Source organism: Megalobrama amblycephala, linkage group LG6 (assembly GCF_018812025.1).
Source record: "Megalobrama amblycephala isolate DHTTF-2021 linkage group LG6, ASM1881202v1, whole genome shotgun sequence".
NCBI classification, from domain to species: domain Eukaryota; kingdom Metazoa; phylum Chordata; class Actinopteri; order Cypriniformes; family Xenocyprididae; genus Megalobrama; species Megalobrama amblycephala.
Genome location: NC_063049.1, coordinates 40,761,321 through 40,782,117, shown reverse-complemented (window position 1 = coordinate 40,782,117; position 20,797 = coordinate 40,761,321). Strand labels below are relative to the sequence as shown.

Genomic DNA, 20,797 nt, shown 5'->3' with positions numbered 1-20,797 from the left:
CGTGAACACTTTTTACAAGTTGAAATCTTCGTAATTATGGTAATTACAACATGGCGTGATCACACCTTAACTTACTAAGACAATACAAAAAAGAACAAAACATTTCAGAAAATCTACACATTTCAGCAAAGTCAAAGTCAAGCAAAGTTACAAACCTGCAATCTGCACCGATCCATCTTCTCCCAGTAGAATATTACCAGCCTTCACGTCCCTGAGGTCAAACCAAGACAAAGCACATCCATGTCACGGTTTATTATAATCTTAAACATTAACAATAACGCCAGTGGCTGAAGAATGAATCCGCATGTTTATGAATTTTTCAGACCATTATTACAGCAGTGATGGCCTGGAGGGAGAAGACCACATTAGTATTTTCAGGCACTTAACATGCAGAGGAATTTAATTAAAGCATATTTTACAACTAGCCTCACAAAACCAGACGTTTGACTGTCAGCATAATGTCTGGCCCACTTTGCAGCTTATTTGGACTGAGAGTTGTTTATTTAAACAGGAAGAGACAACCTGAAATGCATGTGAAATGACCATCCATAGATCAATTTGTCATTTATGGCTGGGGAAATATGAAATCAATACTGCAGAAAATGTGTGTAAACTTCATCAGTGTTAAATCCAAATGTATGTCCCTCAAAATATAATTCAGAAAACAAAGTGAAATATGCAGTTAAGCTCATGAATGTCTAGTTCACATGGTATTTACTTAGTAGGTGTTTAAAAACTCTTGAGAATCTTTCAAAACGTTGATGCCACTAACCTGGAAAACAAGTTTTAAATATGACTGAAGCAAATGGTCTGTGATTGGAAGGGAGTTACATAGTGGAATATTTACAATAAAAGATCAATTTAAAGGGATAGTTCAACCATAAATGAAAATTCTCTCAACCGAACCTGCTTGACGTGTGAGAACAAACCTCTTGCTGAAGCTCAAACATGATGCGTAACACGAGAATGAACCTCATTGGTTCTTGCTGAAGCTCAAACGTGATGCATAACACAAGAATGAACCTCATTGGTTCTTGCGGAAGCTCAAACGTGATGCGTAACACGAGAATGAACCTCACTGGTTCTTGCGGAAGCTCAAACGTGATGCGTAACACGAGAATGAACCTCATTGGTTCTTGCTGAAGCTCAAACGTGATGCATAACACAAGAATGAACCTCATTGGTTCTTGCGGAAGCTCAAATGTGATGCGTAACACATGAGAATGAACCTCATTGGTTCTTGCGGAAGCTCAAACGTGATGCGTAACACGAGAATGAACCTCATTGGTTCTTGCTGAAGCTCAAACATGATGCGTAACACGAGAATAAACCTCATCGGTTCTTGCGGAAGCTCAAACATGATGCGTAACACGAGAATGAACCTCATTGGTTCTTGCTGAAGCTCAAACGTGATGCGTAACACAAGAATGAACCTCACTGGTTCTTGCGGAAGCTCAAACGTGATGCGTAACACGAGAATGAACCTCATTGGTTCTTGCTGAAGCTCAAACGTGATGCATAACACAAGAATGAACCTCATTGGTTCTTGTTGAAGCTCAAACATGATGCGTAACACGAGAATGAACCTCACTGGTTCTTGCGGAAGCTCAAACGTGATGCGTAACACGAGAATGAACCTCATTGGTTCTTGCTGAAGCTCAAACGTGATGCGTAACACATGAGAATGAACCTCATTGGTTCTTGCGGAAGCTCAAACGTGATGCGTAACACGAGAATGAACCTCATTGGTTCTTGCTGAAGCTCAAACATGATGCGTAACACGAGAATAAACCTCATCGGTTCTTCCGGAAGCTCAAACATGATGCGTAACACGAGAATGAACCTCATTGGTTCTTGCTGAAGCTCAAACGTGATGCGTAACACAAGAATGAACCTCACTGGTTCTTGCTGAAGCTCAAACGTGATGCGTAACACTAAAATGAACCTCATTGGTTCTCACACATCAAACGAACATGCTTGAGCTTCCGTTTACCATGACTGATGTGTGCGTTGATGAATGTTTATATGTAAATAAAAGCCTAAATTAAATCTGCGCAGTGTATAAAGTGATTGAGTCTCTTCAGAAAATTTGCACTAAACCGCTCAATTCATATGGATTAGTTTTACAATCTCTTTTTGAAGCGTCAAAGTGGTAGTTGCATAGCTGTCAATGGAGGGACAGAAATCTCTCAGATTTCATTAAAGAGATCTTCATTTGTGTTCCGAAGATAAAACAAAGCTCTTACGGTTTTGGAACGACATGAGGGTGAGTAAATGATGACCGAATTTTCATTTTTGGATGAACTAACCCTTTAAATGATTGATTTTTCCTTACCTGTGAATCTGCCCGTTTTTGTGGAGATAATCTAATCCCTCCAGTACTTCCTTCAAAATGGTTGCTATTGTGGATTCATCTAGGACACCGTTTTTATGCTCTCCTTTGTTGAACGTGTGCTTTATGATGTCTAACACTGATCCTGGATGAATAAAAAGGTTTGTAATCACACAAAACAACCGCAAATCTACAAAATATTGATGCATATAACACATACAGTGGCCACAGATAGTATTTGGACACACAAACTGTGCATTAGATAACATTATCAAATCAACTGACATTAAAAACACAACCACACTTCTCAGGCAAAACATTTTAAAAAATAAGCTTGTTTTAAATGATAAAACAATACATACAATGTTGAAAATGAATACAAAAAGACTTTGTGGTTATAAAAAACATTAAGGGAACATGTCCATAGATAACTGATTTCTCTCACCTCCACTCAGGAGCTTCATGACGAGCCAAAGTTCATCTTTCACAACAAATGAAGTGTAGTAGGTGACCACGTTTGGATGGTTGCACTGGCTCATGGCTTGAATCTCTTTCTGTGGAGACAGATGGAGGTGTCTAGCTTTATAATGCACATCTTTAATAATGTCCATGTGCTTTATAATGCATGCACATCAACATGATTGCAATGGTAGAAACAGAGAGAAAATACCAATTCTCATTATAATATAATATAATATAATATAATATAATATAATATAATATAATATAATATAATATAATATATATATATAATATAATATAATATAATATAATATAATATAATATAATATAATACTGTCCATTTCAAGTTGATTCAACAATTAATTTGAGCCATCATTCAAAAATGTATTTTCCCATAAATGTATTAAACTGGTTTAATAATATGTATGTAAATGTTTCTGATATGTATTGTTATATTGAAGTATATACATGAAAATGATTACTAAAAAACATTTTCAATTTTTTATGTATTTTTAAAATTACATTTAAAGTCCCCCTGCAGTCAATAACTTTATCTCTTTAAACTCATCTTTGATAATCCAAATGACATATTTAAAGTTTTTTTCCTGTTAAAATAATTTCTTCATGCCTTAGCTTGAATGTAACTCTACACCCCTGTTTCATTTAGTATATGCAGATCCATGAATATGCAAATAAGTCCCCACCAGCTCTGATCCACTTGGTCAACTGTAGTAAATGCTATACGATGGCAAGTGGAAATATTAGGTTAATTTAGACATATATGTTTGACTCAGAAGAAGAAGAGCGAATTATAGAGGGTCGTCTACGAGTTGATGCATCATGGAAATGCGTTTTATATATCGTTCTCCACAATGTCGGACACATAACGGTAATTGATACGATTAACCTTTGGCTTGACTACATTATCAAACAGGTAATAATGTGTTGCTAATGTTGCACAAACCATGTTCCGATTCACCATTTCACAGTCAGACAGCTGCCTTCTAACAATCAGTAACTTTAAAAATGCTTTAAACATCAAAGAAAGTCAGTGGAGAAAGGCTTAGTTCATTATAACAATATACACATAATTCACCTGCTATATTGCTATGTACCCCATGTTTTTCCTGTCCCTTCTTATAGGTGGTCTTGTGCTTACTGTGGAAAAGCCACTCCCCATACTGTGAAGGGATTGGTTACATGTTTGTGACTGTTTTTCAGTTTATTTAAAAGCAGAAATCGTGCATGAAAATGTGCAGTAAAAGCTGTTTTGCTTGTGCAAGCAGCTCAGCAACATGCAACTGATGAAGTAATTTCACATGTTCCAATAATATAAGGCTTTAACAAAAAACCTGCAAGATCCAAACCTGAAGAAAATTGAAAAAGGGCATTACGTATGTACATCTGGGTTCAGCATAAATTTACACAAACCCATATTTCTGTGTCAGCCAATTTGAGAGTAAATCTGAGAGATGTTTACAGCAGATTCCCATCTCCGGGAATAAACTTGTTTTCGTGGCAGAATAGTCATTAATCAAACCATCAGTTTCCAATTTCACTGCACCAAAACAAAGATCAATGGAAAACAACTCAGTCATGAGCGTCGGAGTGAAAGGCCCGCTGGGTGTGAGTGTGTGAGTGTGTGTGTGTGTAAATGATTACAGTAGGGAAAGCGCACTACGAGAAAAGCATGAAACGTGTGTCTCTGACAGATATGAAACACATTCATGAGAAACTAGGGCAGTCACCACTGTGAGTGTTGGCTAATGATCAATTATCCAACAAATAACTGTGATTAATGATTTGATTGACTTTGGAGTTTAATGCACATGCACATTAAGAGACAGATTTACTAACAGCTTGCGCCAGCACAAACCCTCTTTTGCATTACAAAAAAAACTACAGGATTTACTAAAGACATGCAGTGAACAATTAGCGCTGAAAAGTCATTGACACAGTTATTTTTGCAGCTGACTTTATTGGAAATGCATTTGTAGGAATTTCCTTTTCAGACGCAAAATTTATGGGAGGAGAGTATTTAAATGAATCATGTGAGGTGATTTACTAAGGTTTGCGCTAGTCAATTTTCTGGTATTTGCACCATTATTTACCACCCAAAAAAAGCATGTCTTAAACCAGATGTTAATTTGCGCTGCTCTTGGTAGATCGTGTTGGTCATTATGGAAATGATCTGACTGTGTCTGTGTTCTTTAATCTGTGCGTCATCAATAGATCACGTGCAGAACTTTCCACTCCCATCGGCACTTTTTTGGAATTGTCCCGTTTAGTAAATCTGGCCCCAAGTCATTTATTCATTCAGAATTACTAAATGTGAAGTGTGTTGAAGTCATTCAATTTTCTCAATAGGGAATTCATGTTTTAAAAAAATGAAAAAAAAAAAAAAAATTAAGACAGACACCGCTTTTAGGTTAAACAATGACATATGCCTCTCAGTGTTGGGTAGATTACTTAAAAATTGTAGTCGGTTACTGATTCCAAAATTGTAGTTAGTAACAATCCATTACGTTACATATTTAAGGTAATATAATTTTGATTACTTTTGTTTATAACATTGATATGAATAGGACAATCTTGATATAGACATACAAAAAGAAAATATATTCCAATCTTTGTTATCAACAACATGAAGTGCATTAAATATTACATTACGTCAGGGTTTCCCAGACTGGGGTTTGTGATGGAACCGGAGCAGGGGCGTTTCCTCCGAGGAGGCAAGGGAGGCAGTGCCTCCTCAAAAAAGCAGGATGAGAAAATAATCCATATTTCATATAAAACAACACAAATATTACAAATTATGACATTAAAAAGAGCGCAAGTCACTCGTATTTCTAAATAAACGCTGCCCAACAGCGACACCCGCAGGTAAAGTTACAGCATGAGTCATGCCTCCCTTTCCACTCATAGAAAACCAGAGAAAACCATTAGACCCACGGCGTGCAGTGGGTTTTGTGGGGGGTAATTGAGAATGAATGGGTGAAAGTCACGTAAGAGGAGGCAATGTCTCCATCGCGCTATGATTGGATGTAATTGGTTATGATTGGATATGATTGGTTTGTGCGATAAATCCCGCCTCTTGTTGACATGCACGTTCCACGTGTCAGTTTGAATGAACAAATGATTGCGTCAATGGGAAGACTAATTGAAAAGTAAGTAAACAGATCACCCAGTTAGATATCACCGCTTTATGTCACGTCAAAATCAAACTTGAAATGGATTGAAAACATGATGACTGCGGGGTTTTGTGACAGATGGTGTTTACGGAGCATGACTGATGATCCAAAATAGTCTAAGTTGACTATTAAAAAGAAAAACATCAATACACAAATAAAATATATTGTTTAAATTATTAATGCCTTTTTAGTTATTATTTTGGAATGAATGTAGAAATGCTTAAAGGTGCCCTCGAACGTTTTTTTAAAAGATGTAATATAAGTCTAAGGTGTCCCCTGAATGTGTCTGTGAAGTTTCAGCTCAAAATACCCCATAGATTTTTTTAAAATAATTTTTTTAACTGCCTATTTTGGGTCATCATTAGAAATGCGCCGATTCAGGGCTGCTGCCCCTTTAATTGCTTGTGCTCTCCGCCCCCCCCAGAGCTCTCGACTCTATCATTGCATAAACAAAGTTCACACAGCTAATATAACCCTCAAAATGGATCTTTTCAAAGTGTTCGTCATGCAGCATGTCTAATCGCTTAAGTATGGTATTTATTTGGATGTTTACATTTGATTCTGAATGAGTTTGATAGTGCTCCGTGGCTAAAGCTAACATTACACACTGTTGAAGAGATTTATAAAGAATGAAGTTGTGTTTATGCATTATACAGACTGCAAGTGTTTAATAATGAAAATAGCGACGGCTCTCTTGTCTCTGTGAATACTGTAGGAAACGATGGTAACTTTAACCACATTTAACAGTACATTAGCAACATGCTAATGAAACATTTAGAAAGACAATTTACAAATATCACTAAAAATATCATAATATCATGGATCATGTCAGTTATTATTGCTCCATCTGCCATTTTTCGCTATTGTCCTTGCTTGCTTACCTAGTCTGATGATTCAGCTGTGCACAGATCCAGACGTTAATACTGGCTGCCCTTGTCTAATGCTTGAACATGAGCTGGCATATGCAAATATTGGGGGCGTACATATTAATGATCCCGACTGTTACGTAACAGTCGGTGTTATGTTGAGATTCGCCTGTTCTTCTGAGGTCTTTTAAACAAATGAGATTTATATAAGAAGGAGGAAACAATGGTGTTTGAGACTCACTGTATGTCATTTCCATGTACCGAACTTTTGATATTCAACTATGCCGAGGTAAATTCAATTTTCAATTCGATGGCACCTTTAAAACACTAACTTGATGAGACTGACTTGGTTTTGATAAATAGAACATTTATTACAATACATTGTTGATGTAAAATTACAACATAGAATTGTATTTGGTTTCTTTTTTTCTTTTTTTATGTAATGTAAAGTAATGTTCATTTAACAAGGAAGACGTGTCAACGTTAAAGAGCAATGCACATGAATTTACACTGATTCATAAATAAATAAAAAATGTGCCTCCTCATTTCAGAACAATTAAATAAAACACAAAGATTTTAAATTAAAATAAATCATTTTAAATAAAAATAATCAAAATAAAACACCTACTAAAAAAGATTAAAAATATATATTTTATTAGTTTACCTGCATGACATGTGACCATTAACCAACATCAGAGAACCGTGAACTTCATTTTAGTATTTATTATTATTGACTTAATTTTATTATTGACCTAATTTATTAAATTAAAGGTTGTAAAGTTGTGATTTATCTGGGTTAGTTTGTCTCTTTATTTGATATTATTTTGGAATGCCTATAATGAATGATGATAATGAATGGAAAAAATACTTCTATAACCAAATGATGACAGGCTCATGTCATTGGTTGATCCAGTACTATTCTGCCCGGTCCATTCAGGCTGCTCAAACAAACAAATTGCAATTCACCTTTAATTCTTTCCGATTCCATATAATGTGTGTGTGTGTGTTTACATGCATATGCATGTGTATGGCAAAACCTGCATGAGTAGACACAGCTGTTTTTTATGTTGTTCCTCACCAACAACTCATCCATGCTGGTCTGGCATTTCTCCAGGTTGATTCTCTTGATGGCCACACGCTCCTGTCGTGGGCTACAAAGCGCTGCCTGGACGACTGCTGTGGCTCCGCTACCTACAAAACACAGTATACATGTCTCTAATGAACAAAGCACACGCCGTGTCAAAGACATTATTCTAGATGAAAGGCAGACAGTAAACAAGCCCTCTGGAAAATAAAAGCTTGTGCACAGCAGGTGCAGCTGATCATATGATGTGCTTATAGGATTGATAATAGACGTGGGTGACACTTTGGTAAGTAGCTTTACAGTAAAGGAGACAAATTGCATGCTGTACTAGAAATGTGCGTGCATATTATTTGCAATCGTTATATCCAGCTGTAAGAAAAAGTATTTGAATCTATGGATTTACCATGTAAAGTTGATCTGATCTTCAATCAACTCACCAGCAACAGACAAACATAGTCTGCGACGATTTCATTTCTTTACAAATCTCATTGTGTAAATTCATAGTGTGAGTGGAAAAAGTTTGTGAACCCAATTGACTGACCTTTGGCAGCATAACCTCTTCTAAACCAGTGAACAAAACAGTTTTAGTTCTGCAATATTCAGGCTGAGGTCAGGACTCAGACTGGGTCACTCAAGGTGGCATGTTTTTATTGGTTGTTGATTTATTTGTGTGCTTTGGGTCGCGTTTCAACTGGCGGACAGATGGCCTTCAGTCTCCTGCAAAATGTCCTGAATCTGATCAACTTGGGAATTCACTGTCTCATCAATGACAGCAAGCTGTCCAGGTGACTTTTAGCACACTTCAGATGTGCAATGATGTTTTTTTTGGGAAAGCAGTGGCTTCCTCTTGTGGTCATCTTGCATGCAGAAAGCCCAAAGCGTTGAACTTTCTCCATTTATAGACGGTCTGTTTTACCATCAGCGGATAAACGTCAAGGCATTCGGAGATGATTTCGTAACACTTCTCAGCTTGCAAGTCAAAACGTTTTAATCTGAGGTGTTCTGAGATCTCTTTTGGTTTTTGAAATTGTCCTACACTGGCATCCCACAATTTTGTGCATGCAGATTGATGTCCAAATGTACATTTTTTAATATTTGTCAACATATGATTAAATTTCTACAGCGAAATAAGCATTGTAGGTATTAAATATTTGCTTGACTATGTCTAAAGCTCACTCAAATTTGTTCTAGATCATAAGACATAAGCTCAAAGTAGCTGCATGATTAATTATTAAAAGATTGCGATTTCATTCCTAAATGACAATGATTCTCCTGTGACTATTAAACCTTTGACAAAATCACACCGGAACATTCAAATCTGCTTTTGCACTGCCACTAACCCAGAGAAAGCACTTGTCGTTTTTTTTTAACCACACAACATCATTATTTCTATGTTACCAATATTCAAATTATCACAAAAGTACTTGGAAAAAAACACTGATGTCTGCGGTAGCGATCAAAACAGAGCAAATCATCTTTTGAAAGTAACTTGGCGCTTCAAATAATGATTGTATCATTACATCGTTACACCAGTAGGTGGCGACAAGTGACTGTTAAAAAATTTATTTGTCATTGAATCATTAAAGAGATTCGTTCAAAAACGCTGATTCATCCAGTAATGAAAAATGACGTATTTGAGTGAGTCATTGAATCATTCATTCAAACAGATTTTTTAAATAATTCTTAATTTTTAAATAGACTCCAGCAATTAACATTTTGTCAGAACCTCTAGTAAATTACAATAATTTATTTAGTTTTTAGTCATGATCTCTATTTGAAACAAAAAAATCGTGATTCCCAATATATCCAGAATCATGCATTCTGACAGTATAATATGCGCAATATTGAGGAATAAGTCCCGCCTTTTAAGTAAAAGAGCCAATCGCCAATTGGTAAAGTCATCGTGTCACTGCTGCTGCCGTTAGTAGCTCCGCCGCTTATGACTGCAAATGCGGATTGGCTGGTACAGCCTGAAAAATTAATTTTTTTGTCATGATTTCAGCATTTATAAACAAATTTTATGAGACAGTTGTTGTCAGATTTCATTGGTGATTTCAAATATGAAATTTAATCGTAAGCTTGGTGAACAGCTTTGGAGAATTTGATGTTTCTCCATTCAAAGAGATAGGAGCTGCACTTGAATGACCGAGAGGCGTCTCAAAGATGGCCGCCAAGTGAAATGACTTGCCTTAAAGGGACTTTGGCAGAAACTTCATGGGTTCACATACTTTTTCATGCAACTGTATTTCAGCATTATATAGGCCAGCTGTTGCCATTCTTTCTGAATACTGAAAAACCCATATTGGTTGACCACTAATCAATACACACACACACACACACACACACACACACAAATAGATGGCACAGGGATAAAACTAATATAAAAATTATATTATAATACATAATATAACATAATAAAGTTCTAAATAATACCATTCAGAAAGTTTGCTGTCAATAAGATTTTTGCATCATTTTTTTGTATTTACTTTATCAGAAATGCAGTAAAAACAGTAATGTTGGGAAATATTATTTATAATATTATTATAAAACTGTTTTCTTTTTGAATATAATTAAAATGTAATTTATTCCTGTGATCAAAGCAGATTTTCAGCATCATTACTCCAGTCTTCAGTGTCACATGATCCTTCAGAAATCAATCTAATATGCTGATTTGCTGCTCAAGAAACTCTTATTATTATCAATGTTGAAAACATTCATATTTTTGTGGAAAGCATGATACAGAAATCTTTTGAAATATTATAAATGTCTTTACTGTCACTTTTTTTCAATTTAATGTATCCTTACTGAATAAAAGTATTAATTTCTTTTAAAAAAAATCTTATTTACCCCAAACTTTTGAATGACTTTTTTATATATATATATATATATATATATATATATATATATATATATATATATATATATATATATATATATATAAAAAATAATACTGACAACAATCAATCTATCTACTCAAAATGTATTAGACTGGATTTGACAGAGGAGGTCTGGTTGATCATATATTACACACTTACTCAACAATCAATAAATGCATAAAACTCCATTGATAGCCAATTGCTGATTCACATTAGATATGACATGTCACATTTGTGACTGTAAACACACATGCACAAACACACGCAGTGCTGCTATTCACACTGCAAGAGTGTGCGCCTCTGCCAACTGCGGCTGACAGATAAGGAGGGGGTCCTGATCACACATCGCACCGATTAGCAGAAGAAGGGCAGAGAAACTATACAGAAGATCTCATGGAACTGACAGCATACAGCTTTAACATGCATCTCAACCTCACTGGGCTCAGAGCCATGAAGATGGGCTTCTGTGTTTCTCTGTTTGTTTATTTTGGGACCCACAAATCTGCAGGCAGTGGGTCCATCAATAGCAGGCCGACTCAAATTAAATCACACTTTTAGAGTTTTGAGAATGCAGCGAAATGTCAATGGATGTGGACGTTGTGTGTTATATATATATATATATATATATATATATATATATATATATATATATATATATATATATATATATATATATACTGTATATTATTATTATACACACACACACTGTGGTGGGCAAGTTACTCTAAAAAAGTAATTCATTACTAGCTACTAATTGCACCTTCAACAGTGTAATTACATTATTGTACTAAAAAAAGTATTGCATTACTCATTACTAATTACTTTCTAAATCTCATATTAACCTCAACCAGTTAAACAATACAAGGATAGACATGATCCGCTCTTTTAATTCTTTAAAATAAATTATATAAAATTGCATAAATTATTCTTAAACGGACCAAAGTATTTGAAGGTAAAAGGTTACATTAACATTAGATGTTAAATTCAGATTTTAACTCCACTATTGTTTTATATAAAATTGTTCTATAGTCTATAAAGTATTTGATGCAATTATGTAATCCCTTACTTTACTTTTTAAAGGGAAATTTATTTTGTATATTATATATATATATAACTTCTTGATGTTGACAATGTATGCAAAAAAACTATGCAAAACAGCAACCGCATAATGGTTTGCTATGATATAATTTTGCTGCAAAATCTTTAATGATTTATATAAAGTAAACATTTCCTGAACTGAAGCAACTTAGTTTCAAACTGAGTTTCAAATATGATCCATCAGGCTTTTGATTAATATTTATTTGTTCATCTCTCAATCATAATTGTATTGCATTGCATTATAATTTTTGCCCCCACAATAAAAACTACAGAGCTTTAATCATAAAACAACACATTTAAAGGGACAGTTCACCCAAAAATGAAAATTCTGTCAAATATGGACAACTCCAACTGTTGGTTTACTTTTTTAATTTAAAAAATAAATAAATAAATGTAAAAAAAAAAAATTTGACCCAAAGCATTTTTTAGAGTGTATTATGGGGGAAAAAAAATACTATGGAAGTCATTGTGGTCCATCAACTGTTTGGTTACTAACATTTTTAAAAAAAATATATATATCTTTTGTGTTCAGCTGAAGAAAGAAATTCATACAGGTTTGGAACAACTTGATAGTGAGTAAATGATGACAGAATTTTAATTTTTCTTATTGAATCTTATTGCTAGATACTGTAATACAGAGTGACATTTATATGCATTTTATGTTAGTTTGTTATAATGCACTCTAAAATAATGAAACAATAAACATTTATTAAATTGCTTTTTAATAAATGTTCACCTTTTGATTATTATTGTTGCCTCTAGTAATTATGTGTCTGATTTTTAATTTCCAACCTATTTTGGGTTTATTTTAAAGGGTTAGTTCACCCAAAAATGAAAATAATGTAATTTATTACTCAACCTCATGTTGTTCCACACCCGTAAAACCTCCGTTAATCTTCAGAACACAAATTAAGATATTTTTATTGAAATCCGATGGCTCAGTCAGGCCTGCATACGCAGCAATGACATTTCCTCTCTCAAGATCCATAAAGGTACTAAAACATATTTAAATCAGTTCATGCGAGTTCAGTAGTTCTACCTTAATATTATAAAGCAATGAGAATATTTTTTGTGAGCCAAAAAAAACAAAACAACGACTTTTCAAAAATATAATGATGGGCTGATTTCAAAACACTGCTTCAGAGCTTTACGAATCAAATCAGTGATTCGGATCTCCTATCAAACCGCTAAACTGCTGAAATCACGTGAATTTGGTGCTCCGAGTTCGATTTGTAAAGCTCTGAAGCAGTGTTTTGAAATTGGCCCATCACTATATTGTTGAATAAAGTTATTTTGTTTTTTTGGTGCACAAAAAGTATTCTTGTCGCTTTATAATATTAAGGTACAACTACTGAACTCACATGAACTGATTTAAATATGTTTTTAGTGCCTTTATGGATCTTGATTGCTGTGAATGCAGGCCTCACTGAGCCATCGGATTTCATCAAAAATATCTTAATTTGTGTTAAATGAGGGTGAGTAATAAATTACATTATTTTCATTTTTGGGTGAACTAACCCTTTAAGCCAGCCATATAGTAATTTTTAAACAATAGTTGGGTTAAATAAAACATGTTGGGCAAACATTTAACCCAAATGCTGGGTTAAAACAACCCAATTGCTGGGTTTGTCCATTTTCAACCCAACTTGGGTTGTTTTTAACCCAGCATTTTTTAGAGTGTGTTATAAAGATCTCGTTGATTTAGCTACGTTACAAGCGATCAGAATTTCACTTTACTTTTTGGCCTTATAAATATCAGCATCTGTACCAAATTGCACATTTTGCTCAGTCTGTGCCACTGAATAAATCAGTGTTTTTTTTATTATCACTATATCATACTACATGAGCCATAAAAGCCTGATGTATCAAATATGATTAAAAAAAAAACATAAAACACATGCAAACTTTGTTCTTTGTGTAAAACTTAAAAAAAAAATAACAGTGCACATTTAGCAAACGAGAAATGCACAGCACGACCAGCAGAGGGCGTCACGAGCAGAGCGCAAATGCATCGCATGCAGCAAATGACACCTTTGAATCTCTCAAACAGTGCGAAGGCGTGCAAGCGCTGATAAGATCCACACCTAAAGTACACAAGCAGAATATGAAATATCACATTTAACATTTATACAAATCATAATAATGGCTCTTGTTGCCATTGTCATTAGTTTTTTGTTAAACACATGCCAGCCTGCGCTATGCATCAACTTCAAACCACTGAAACTTGGTTCCACTTTTTTTTTTTTTTTTTTTGGCCAAAAATAACCTTCCCTACACGTGCCACCTTTGCATTAAACATCCTGACGTCTCAATGGAGCATCATCATCACTCATAACACGCACTCTGTCCTAAGCATGACATTACACCTAATAGCTTCAAAACATATGATCGGAAGCTTCACTTGTCATATCCGCATTGCATTACTGTCATCGGCCAGTGCATATGGGAAAAAAGCCGGTAGGCCCAATCCAAACCAACAAACTGCAGCCACTGACGGGCTCAAATCCATCTGCAACTACCCACCGATCACCTCCTGTAGCTCGTACGCCTCCTTGACAATGGGCCAGCTGGTGGTGAGCGCCGGCTGCGGGGTTTGGACGGCCGCCGGGGAGTCACTCTGCTCCGCCATGATGCTGCTGAGAGAGTCGCTCTCACTCGCTCACCTCACTCACCGCTGCCTCCGCTGCTGCTGCTGCTGCTGCTGGTTCACTACCGCCTGCGATGAACACATCCGGAGAGAGACATCTCGAATCCTACTACAGCGAAGGCTGAGCTCATGAATATTCATTTCGACGCGCTGATATCACTGCAGCGTAGCTTGTGGATATTAATTATCTTATGAATACAAATTCGGTTATGGTGACGTTGTTTGGTGACCGTTGGATCGTCATGTTTGGTAGTTTTATTTATGTCGGAGTTGTCTTTCGGCGCTTTTTTTTTTTTTTCAGATTTCAGTTTTAAATGTTATTATCATAATAAATATAATTTAATTAATCTGCTTTTTCACTCTAAAAAATGCTTGTTTTAACCCAACCCACGTTTATGTCAAACCCGACCGTTGTGTTTAAAATTTTAATTTAAAAATTTTAACCGACGGTTGGGTTCGTTTGTCCATATTTGACCCAAACATGGGTTGAAACAACCCAGGTTTTTTATTGAATAAATTTGTGTACATTTTTATAGTCTCGTATTTATTTATAGTTCGTCATAGCATGTATAGAGACATTTTGAATCCCACTACGGCAAAGGACTCACTCATGAATATTCATTTTAGGCTAGATGATATTGCAAAGCTCATAGATATTAAAGGTGTAATATGTAAGAATTTTGCGAGAAAAAAAACCCACTAGGCCAGTGTTATATATTTTGTTCACTTGAGTACAATATCCCAAATGTTTCCAACTATTTGTAAATCGTTAGAAAATCGCGATTTTAACCAAGGCTCCGGGACGTGTGAGGAGTCGCCTGTCAATGGCGTCATACCTGCGTTACTCTCGGTTTCCGGTTTTATTTTGTAGAAACCATGGAAACACCAAAGACGCATGTTTTAAAAGAAAGGGAACAACTGTTTTGATATATTTATAGACAGAAAACTAAGTATTGCTATATAGCTCAACATGTTTAGTCTTATTGTTTAAATCAAATTTTCTTGATTTTTTGCGAGTACCATGCTTTACCATGCCTCAGAGAAAAACACTATTTTGTCAAGTAACTAACAGCATAATCGGATACAGCTTTATTTTTAGTAACAGTTATACAGCATTTTCTCCATCATACAATATATTTTAAAATTAATTGCATGCCATTTATCAACACAAGCCATCCAGCATTTATTACTATGATATTCTAAAATCGATCTATCTTACTGCAGTGTGTAACAGTGTCTCACAGCAGCCACCGAGCGAGCGCACATGTTATAACAATGTTATAACATAATTTTCAACACACTCAAATGTATCTAATATGATAAACAGAGCTGCGCCGTCACCTCATACTCATGACCGGAAAAGTGGAAGCGGCGCCGGCGACTGTGTCATAATAAAAGTTATGCTGCTTGTGAGGCGTGTGTTGCGCAATCGCGTCAGCGACCTCAGCTCCACAACACTCAGCTCCACAACACTCGCTCCTGCTCTGCTTCATACTACAGTAACGTTAATAATCACATCCACGAACATGATTTCTTCCTGAGTCCTATCCCAATTATTTTCCACCGGCCGTTGAAGTGAAGACCACATGTCCCAAAATTCTGTGCTCAAACTTGGCGTCATCAAGCTACACCTTTGTTTTGAATAGGCCTCTAGCGGACAGAAAATCTTACATATTGCACCTTTAATTTGTCTTTATTTAGCGAAAGCGTAGCAAACTTTGCTTGGTAAACTTTGTGGAGCTTTTGGGCACGTTTTATAATTAATATACATGATTAAGTCACTAATAAAATTCTTATATATATATATATATATATATATATATATATATATATATATATATATAAACAAAAAGTACCGATAAGAATACTGTTAAAGTACCAGATGGATAAGCAGTATCAGTAAGAGTAATACCGTGAAAACCTTAACTATACCCATCCCTATTTATACCCATGTTAAAAAAATATCTAGCATTTTTAACCTACAATGTATCTAAACAAACAAACAAACAAACATGTTAAATTAAATTTGGTAATTTCTACCATTTTCAATAATTCCAATAACCTAGTGGCATTCGTCATAAATCTTAATGAACTATAATATTTAACTCCACTTCAGTTAATAGGATTTTGAAAAGAGGTTGGGTCTTGATCAATTTGGCTTTATGTATAAAGAATTTCGCAAGACTTAATATAGGCCTATAGTTTTACGATATAATCACTATCACGTCTGGAAAACCTGTACCAAGTTAAAACACAACGCCGTTGGGACCATCGCCCAGCAGGTGGCGCCATTTTATAAGCTTTGACAGTTAAAGGGACCATGACAAGTGGCCCGCTTTAGTTTATGTGCTTTTATTTTGATTTACAGCTTGTATAAGGGGATTTATATTGCGAGGAGCCAGACTAATACAAAAATCTGTTTAATTATATAATATTAATAATAATAATAATAATAATAAAAATTTTAACATTATTAAACACATTACAAAAACATTATTAAACACATTAATAGAAAATGTAAACAATCACAGATTAAAAAAAATACAGGTTGATTTACACATTGATAGCTTTGTTAGAACGTAAAAAAAAACCAGATAAATAAAGTTTAGGTTATTAAGGTTAAGTAAAATCGTGTTTGTTAATTGAAATAAAGCTTAAATAAAGTATAATATGAGATAAAAATGAGAAAACAATATTTGGGATATGAGAGTAAATAAATAATGACAGACTTAGTACTAATTTCTTCCTGAACTGTTCCTTTAAGCGACGGGTTTATGATTGACAAGCTCACGGACCAATCAGCGTCGCGGAGGCGGAGCGTGTCGGGCGCATTCTACTTCCCTACATTGGAGAGAGTGGAGACTCACAACACAAACGGGCGGTCCATCATCACCAACATCATCACCACCACACTGGACCTGCAAAGATCAACCGTGGAAGAGCGTCGAAGCCGCATCGGCCATTGACTGCACATCAATACGGGCGTAGAGACATCAGATCCGCTGGAAATGGCAGGGATTCTGGTGTGGTTCTGGAACGAGAGGTTCTGGCTCCCGCACAACGTGACCTGGGCTGACTTGAAAAATACAGATGAGTCAACCTTCCCACAAGCCGAGGATCTGTATCTAGCGTGTCCTTTAGCATTCTGCATGTTTATGATCCGGCTGGTCTTTGAGAGGTACGTCCAGTGTCACATCTTCATCATCAGCACCAGCATCTTCATCATCATCATCATCACTGCTCAGGGTTTCCTCCTCAGCTAATGATGATGATGATGATGATGGGACTGTTTTGTGCTCCTTCACATTGTCACTGAATCCTTGTATGAATTAGGACAATGACAGGAACTCAATATGGCCCGTCTTCTGGAATAATGATACTGATGAAAGTAGGTCAGTGCCTCTCTTTGTGTTGTAGACCAGTCTTAGGTGTGCCATCTAGTTTTGGTTTTTTGTTTTATAGCAAATGTAAAGTTTTTGAATCTCCCATTGACTCCCAACAATGGGGCATCTTGTCACACTACTGTATGGGGTAAGTTGTCACAAAGGGAACCTGTCCTTTTCAGCACAAAAAACTATTACTGTACGAAGCACAAAATTTAGTTTAATATATTTCCTAACATGCATTATGTAATGTAAATGTATTATGTAACATATTAAGTCAAAATTCTGGTGTATTAAGTGTATTAATCAGAATTTTGGGTCATATTATTAAGAATATTTACAAACATTAAAAGAAGTGTCATGGCCTACATTTGTAAGAGTCTCATGACCTAAATTTTGCAATCTATCACACTGTTGGATTCCTGTATTTGCTTATTAAATATATAGGAATATTCCAAAAGCTGTGGATTATGCAAACATACATATTTCACCTGCTCTGTGTTTATGAGTTAAAAAGAAATAATAATAAAAAATTTTTTGCCACATCCATGACAATCCAACAATAAATAAAAATTAAAAATAAAAAAATTAAAAATAATAAAATTTATAAAAAATAAAATGTAAGATGATTTGATAATGTTGGAAACAGTTGTGCTGCTTAATATTTTTTTTTTATAACCTGTGATACTTTTTTCAGGATTATTTGATTAATAAAAAAAAAGTTAAGAACAGCATTTATTTAAAATAGAAATCTTTTGTAACAATATACACTACCGTTCAAAATTTTGGGGTCAGTATTTTTTTTTTCTTTCTTTTTTTGAAAGAAATTAATACTTTTATTCAGCAAGGATGTGTGAAATTAATAAAAAAAAGACTTGTATTGCTAGAAAAGATTTATATTTTAAATAAATGCTGTTCATTTTAACTTTTTATTCATCAAAAAATCCTGAAAAAAATAATCACAGGTTCCAAAAAAATATTAAGCAGCACAACTGAAATTTTCAACATTGATAATTGAGTATCAAATCAGCATATTAAAATGATTTCTGAAGGATCATGTGACACTGAAATAATAACACACGCATAACAATTGCTGCAATAAAAATATATTTATTTGACATATTTACTAAATTAGAATTAATTGGATGCAAAAAAGAAAGAACTGTAATTTCATGTTATTATGACCAAACTAAATGTTTATATTTATGTTTGTATATGATATATTTTATATAGATTTAAATAAAATTTATATAGAAATTTACATAAATTTCCCCAAATTTCCAATTTATTCCCATAAATTCCCGTTAATTCCTAATATTCCAAATTGGAATATTTCCAAAATTCCCCAGGTTACGTTCCCATGGAAATTTTCTGGAAAGTTTCCAGCCCTTTGCAACCCTAGTTTCTAGCAACACCAGAAATTGCGGTCATTGCATGTGACACAATATTTTTTTCATTTTATATGATATGAATATGATTTTCTTTAGTAACAATTTAAGAGCTGATAATCAGTTTGAAAATTTTTTGTAGTCTCAGTTCATTCATTTATTGATTTGAATGCTAGCTTTTTCAATATTAGACACATTATTTTTGACGTTGTTGATATAGGCAATGAAAAATACAAAACTTTTTTGAGCAGATTAAACCAAAATTGTTCTTTAGTTCTCTTTTGCCCAGAATCAGTGTTTGGTTTAAAACCAACATACCAAACTAGAGAAACAACTTTTGTGCATTTGGACCTTTGACTAGTTACTGACATACAGCCCGTGTGACAACTAGCCCCGGCCTCTCCTATATTGTAATTGTACAAAAATTATTTTCATGATTTGTTATCACACCATTTTTTTCTTTTGTCAAATTGAGTTTGATAATATGGTTCAGATAACATCATATTTTTTGAGTTTCTGTTGATTAAATCAATCGCCTTCATTGTATTAACTCAAATTTTTAATTTCAATGAACTCAACATTTTAAAGCAACCAGGTAACTTATTTTTTTTAAGTTAAACCAACAATTTTTTTTTACAGTGTATAATTGAGATTACTAATTGTGCACTTGATATCAGCAGTATATCACGCTTTTCAGTTGGTTGTGAAACTTAAACATTAATTTTGCACTATTATGAGTTTGACATCTTGAAAGTGTCACAAAAGCAGCAGTTTGACATATTCCCAGCGGGACGGCACAGAGGTTATGTGTTTACGAATGCCACAGACCATCTGTTCTTCACCTTCATCTGACAGATTTCTTCAGATCTCTCCAGCTGAATTTTGGTCTTCATTGTTAGAAGGTGAAATATACTGTCAGGGCCTCCTCTGGGATTGTGTCTTTTTTTATTACCAAGTTTAATCCATGTGTTCAGGCGGTTGAAACATTTGGAGCTGACTTTACATGATAAAAAACATTTCCAGAAATCGGTATCCAACCAAAACTTGTTGATAAAAGCTGTCTTCACTGCGGCACCACTTAACTTCCTCTGTGGAAAGAGGACACATTATCTGAAGTGCAAACGTCCTCTTCCATCCTCCTGCACTGTACAATCGCTGTAAATTTTTATGATGAGGAACAGCACATTTATGGCATTTCAGCCCCACAAAAGCAAACAGTGTGCAAGCCGCAAATCAGTCTGAGCGCTGACTTCATAACCTTATCGTGGCTCTTCAGCTTTATATAAGAATCATTTTCTGGAGCATTTTCTGCACTGAATTGCCATTTCATTGTGTGAGGGCTCTTAATTGGATGAGCTTATTAATTAAGTGGCAAAAGCTCATTAATACGGTCTGCTGTCACCTCCATTTCCATTCAAGTGACATCTCATTTCGCATGTCCGGCATTAGAAGACCAGTTTATCTCTAAGT

The 20,797-nt window shown here is 34.8% G+C and overlaps 2 protein-coding genes across 6 annotated transcripts in view; one reads left to right on the top strand and one right to left on the bottom strand.

The window, feature by feature from the left end:
* The window catches only part of stk39 (serine threonine kinase 39), a 93,042-nt gene extending 78,300 nt beyond the window's left edge, over positions 1-14,742 (bottom strand). For 2 of the 5 annotated variants that reach the window (XR_007185447.1, XM_048194631.1), the window contains exons 1-5: positions 14,433-14,739; positions 7,930-8,042; positions 2,778-2,886; positions 2,336-2,477; positions 156-211 (exon numbers count right to left, since the gene is read on the bottom strand). Coding sequence is in view for 4 of the 5 variants with exons in the window: in XM_048194631.1 (XP_048050588.1) it covers positions 156-211; positions 2,336-2,477; positions 2,778-2,886; positions 7,930-8,042; positions 14,433-14,538 (526 nt within the window). In the remaining variant the exon portion in view is untranslated. Of the gene's footprint in view, positions 1-155; positions 212-2,335; positions 2,478-2,777; positions 2,887-7,929; positions 8,043-14,432 lie in introns of all 5 variants that reach the window. The other 3 variants (XM_048194634.1, XM_048194633.1, XM_048194632.1) reach the window with 3 other exon arrangements.
* A 2,568-nt stretch (positions 14,743-17,310) lies between these two features.
* cers6 (ceramide synthase 6) overlaps positions 17,311-20,797 on the top strand; it is a 59,377-nt gene continuing 55,890 nt past the window's right edge. Inside the window, exon 1 of the mRNA XM_048194630.1 lies at positions 17,311-17,734. Coding sequence (XP_048050587.1) covers positions 17,565-17,734 — 170 coding nt within the window. The 5' untranslated portion in view covers positions 17,311-17,564. The remainder of the gene's footprint in view (positions 17,735-20,797) is intronic.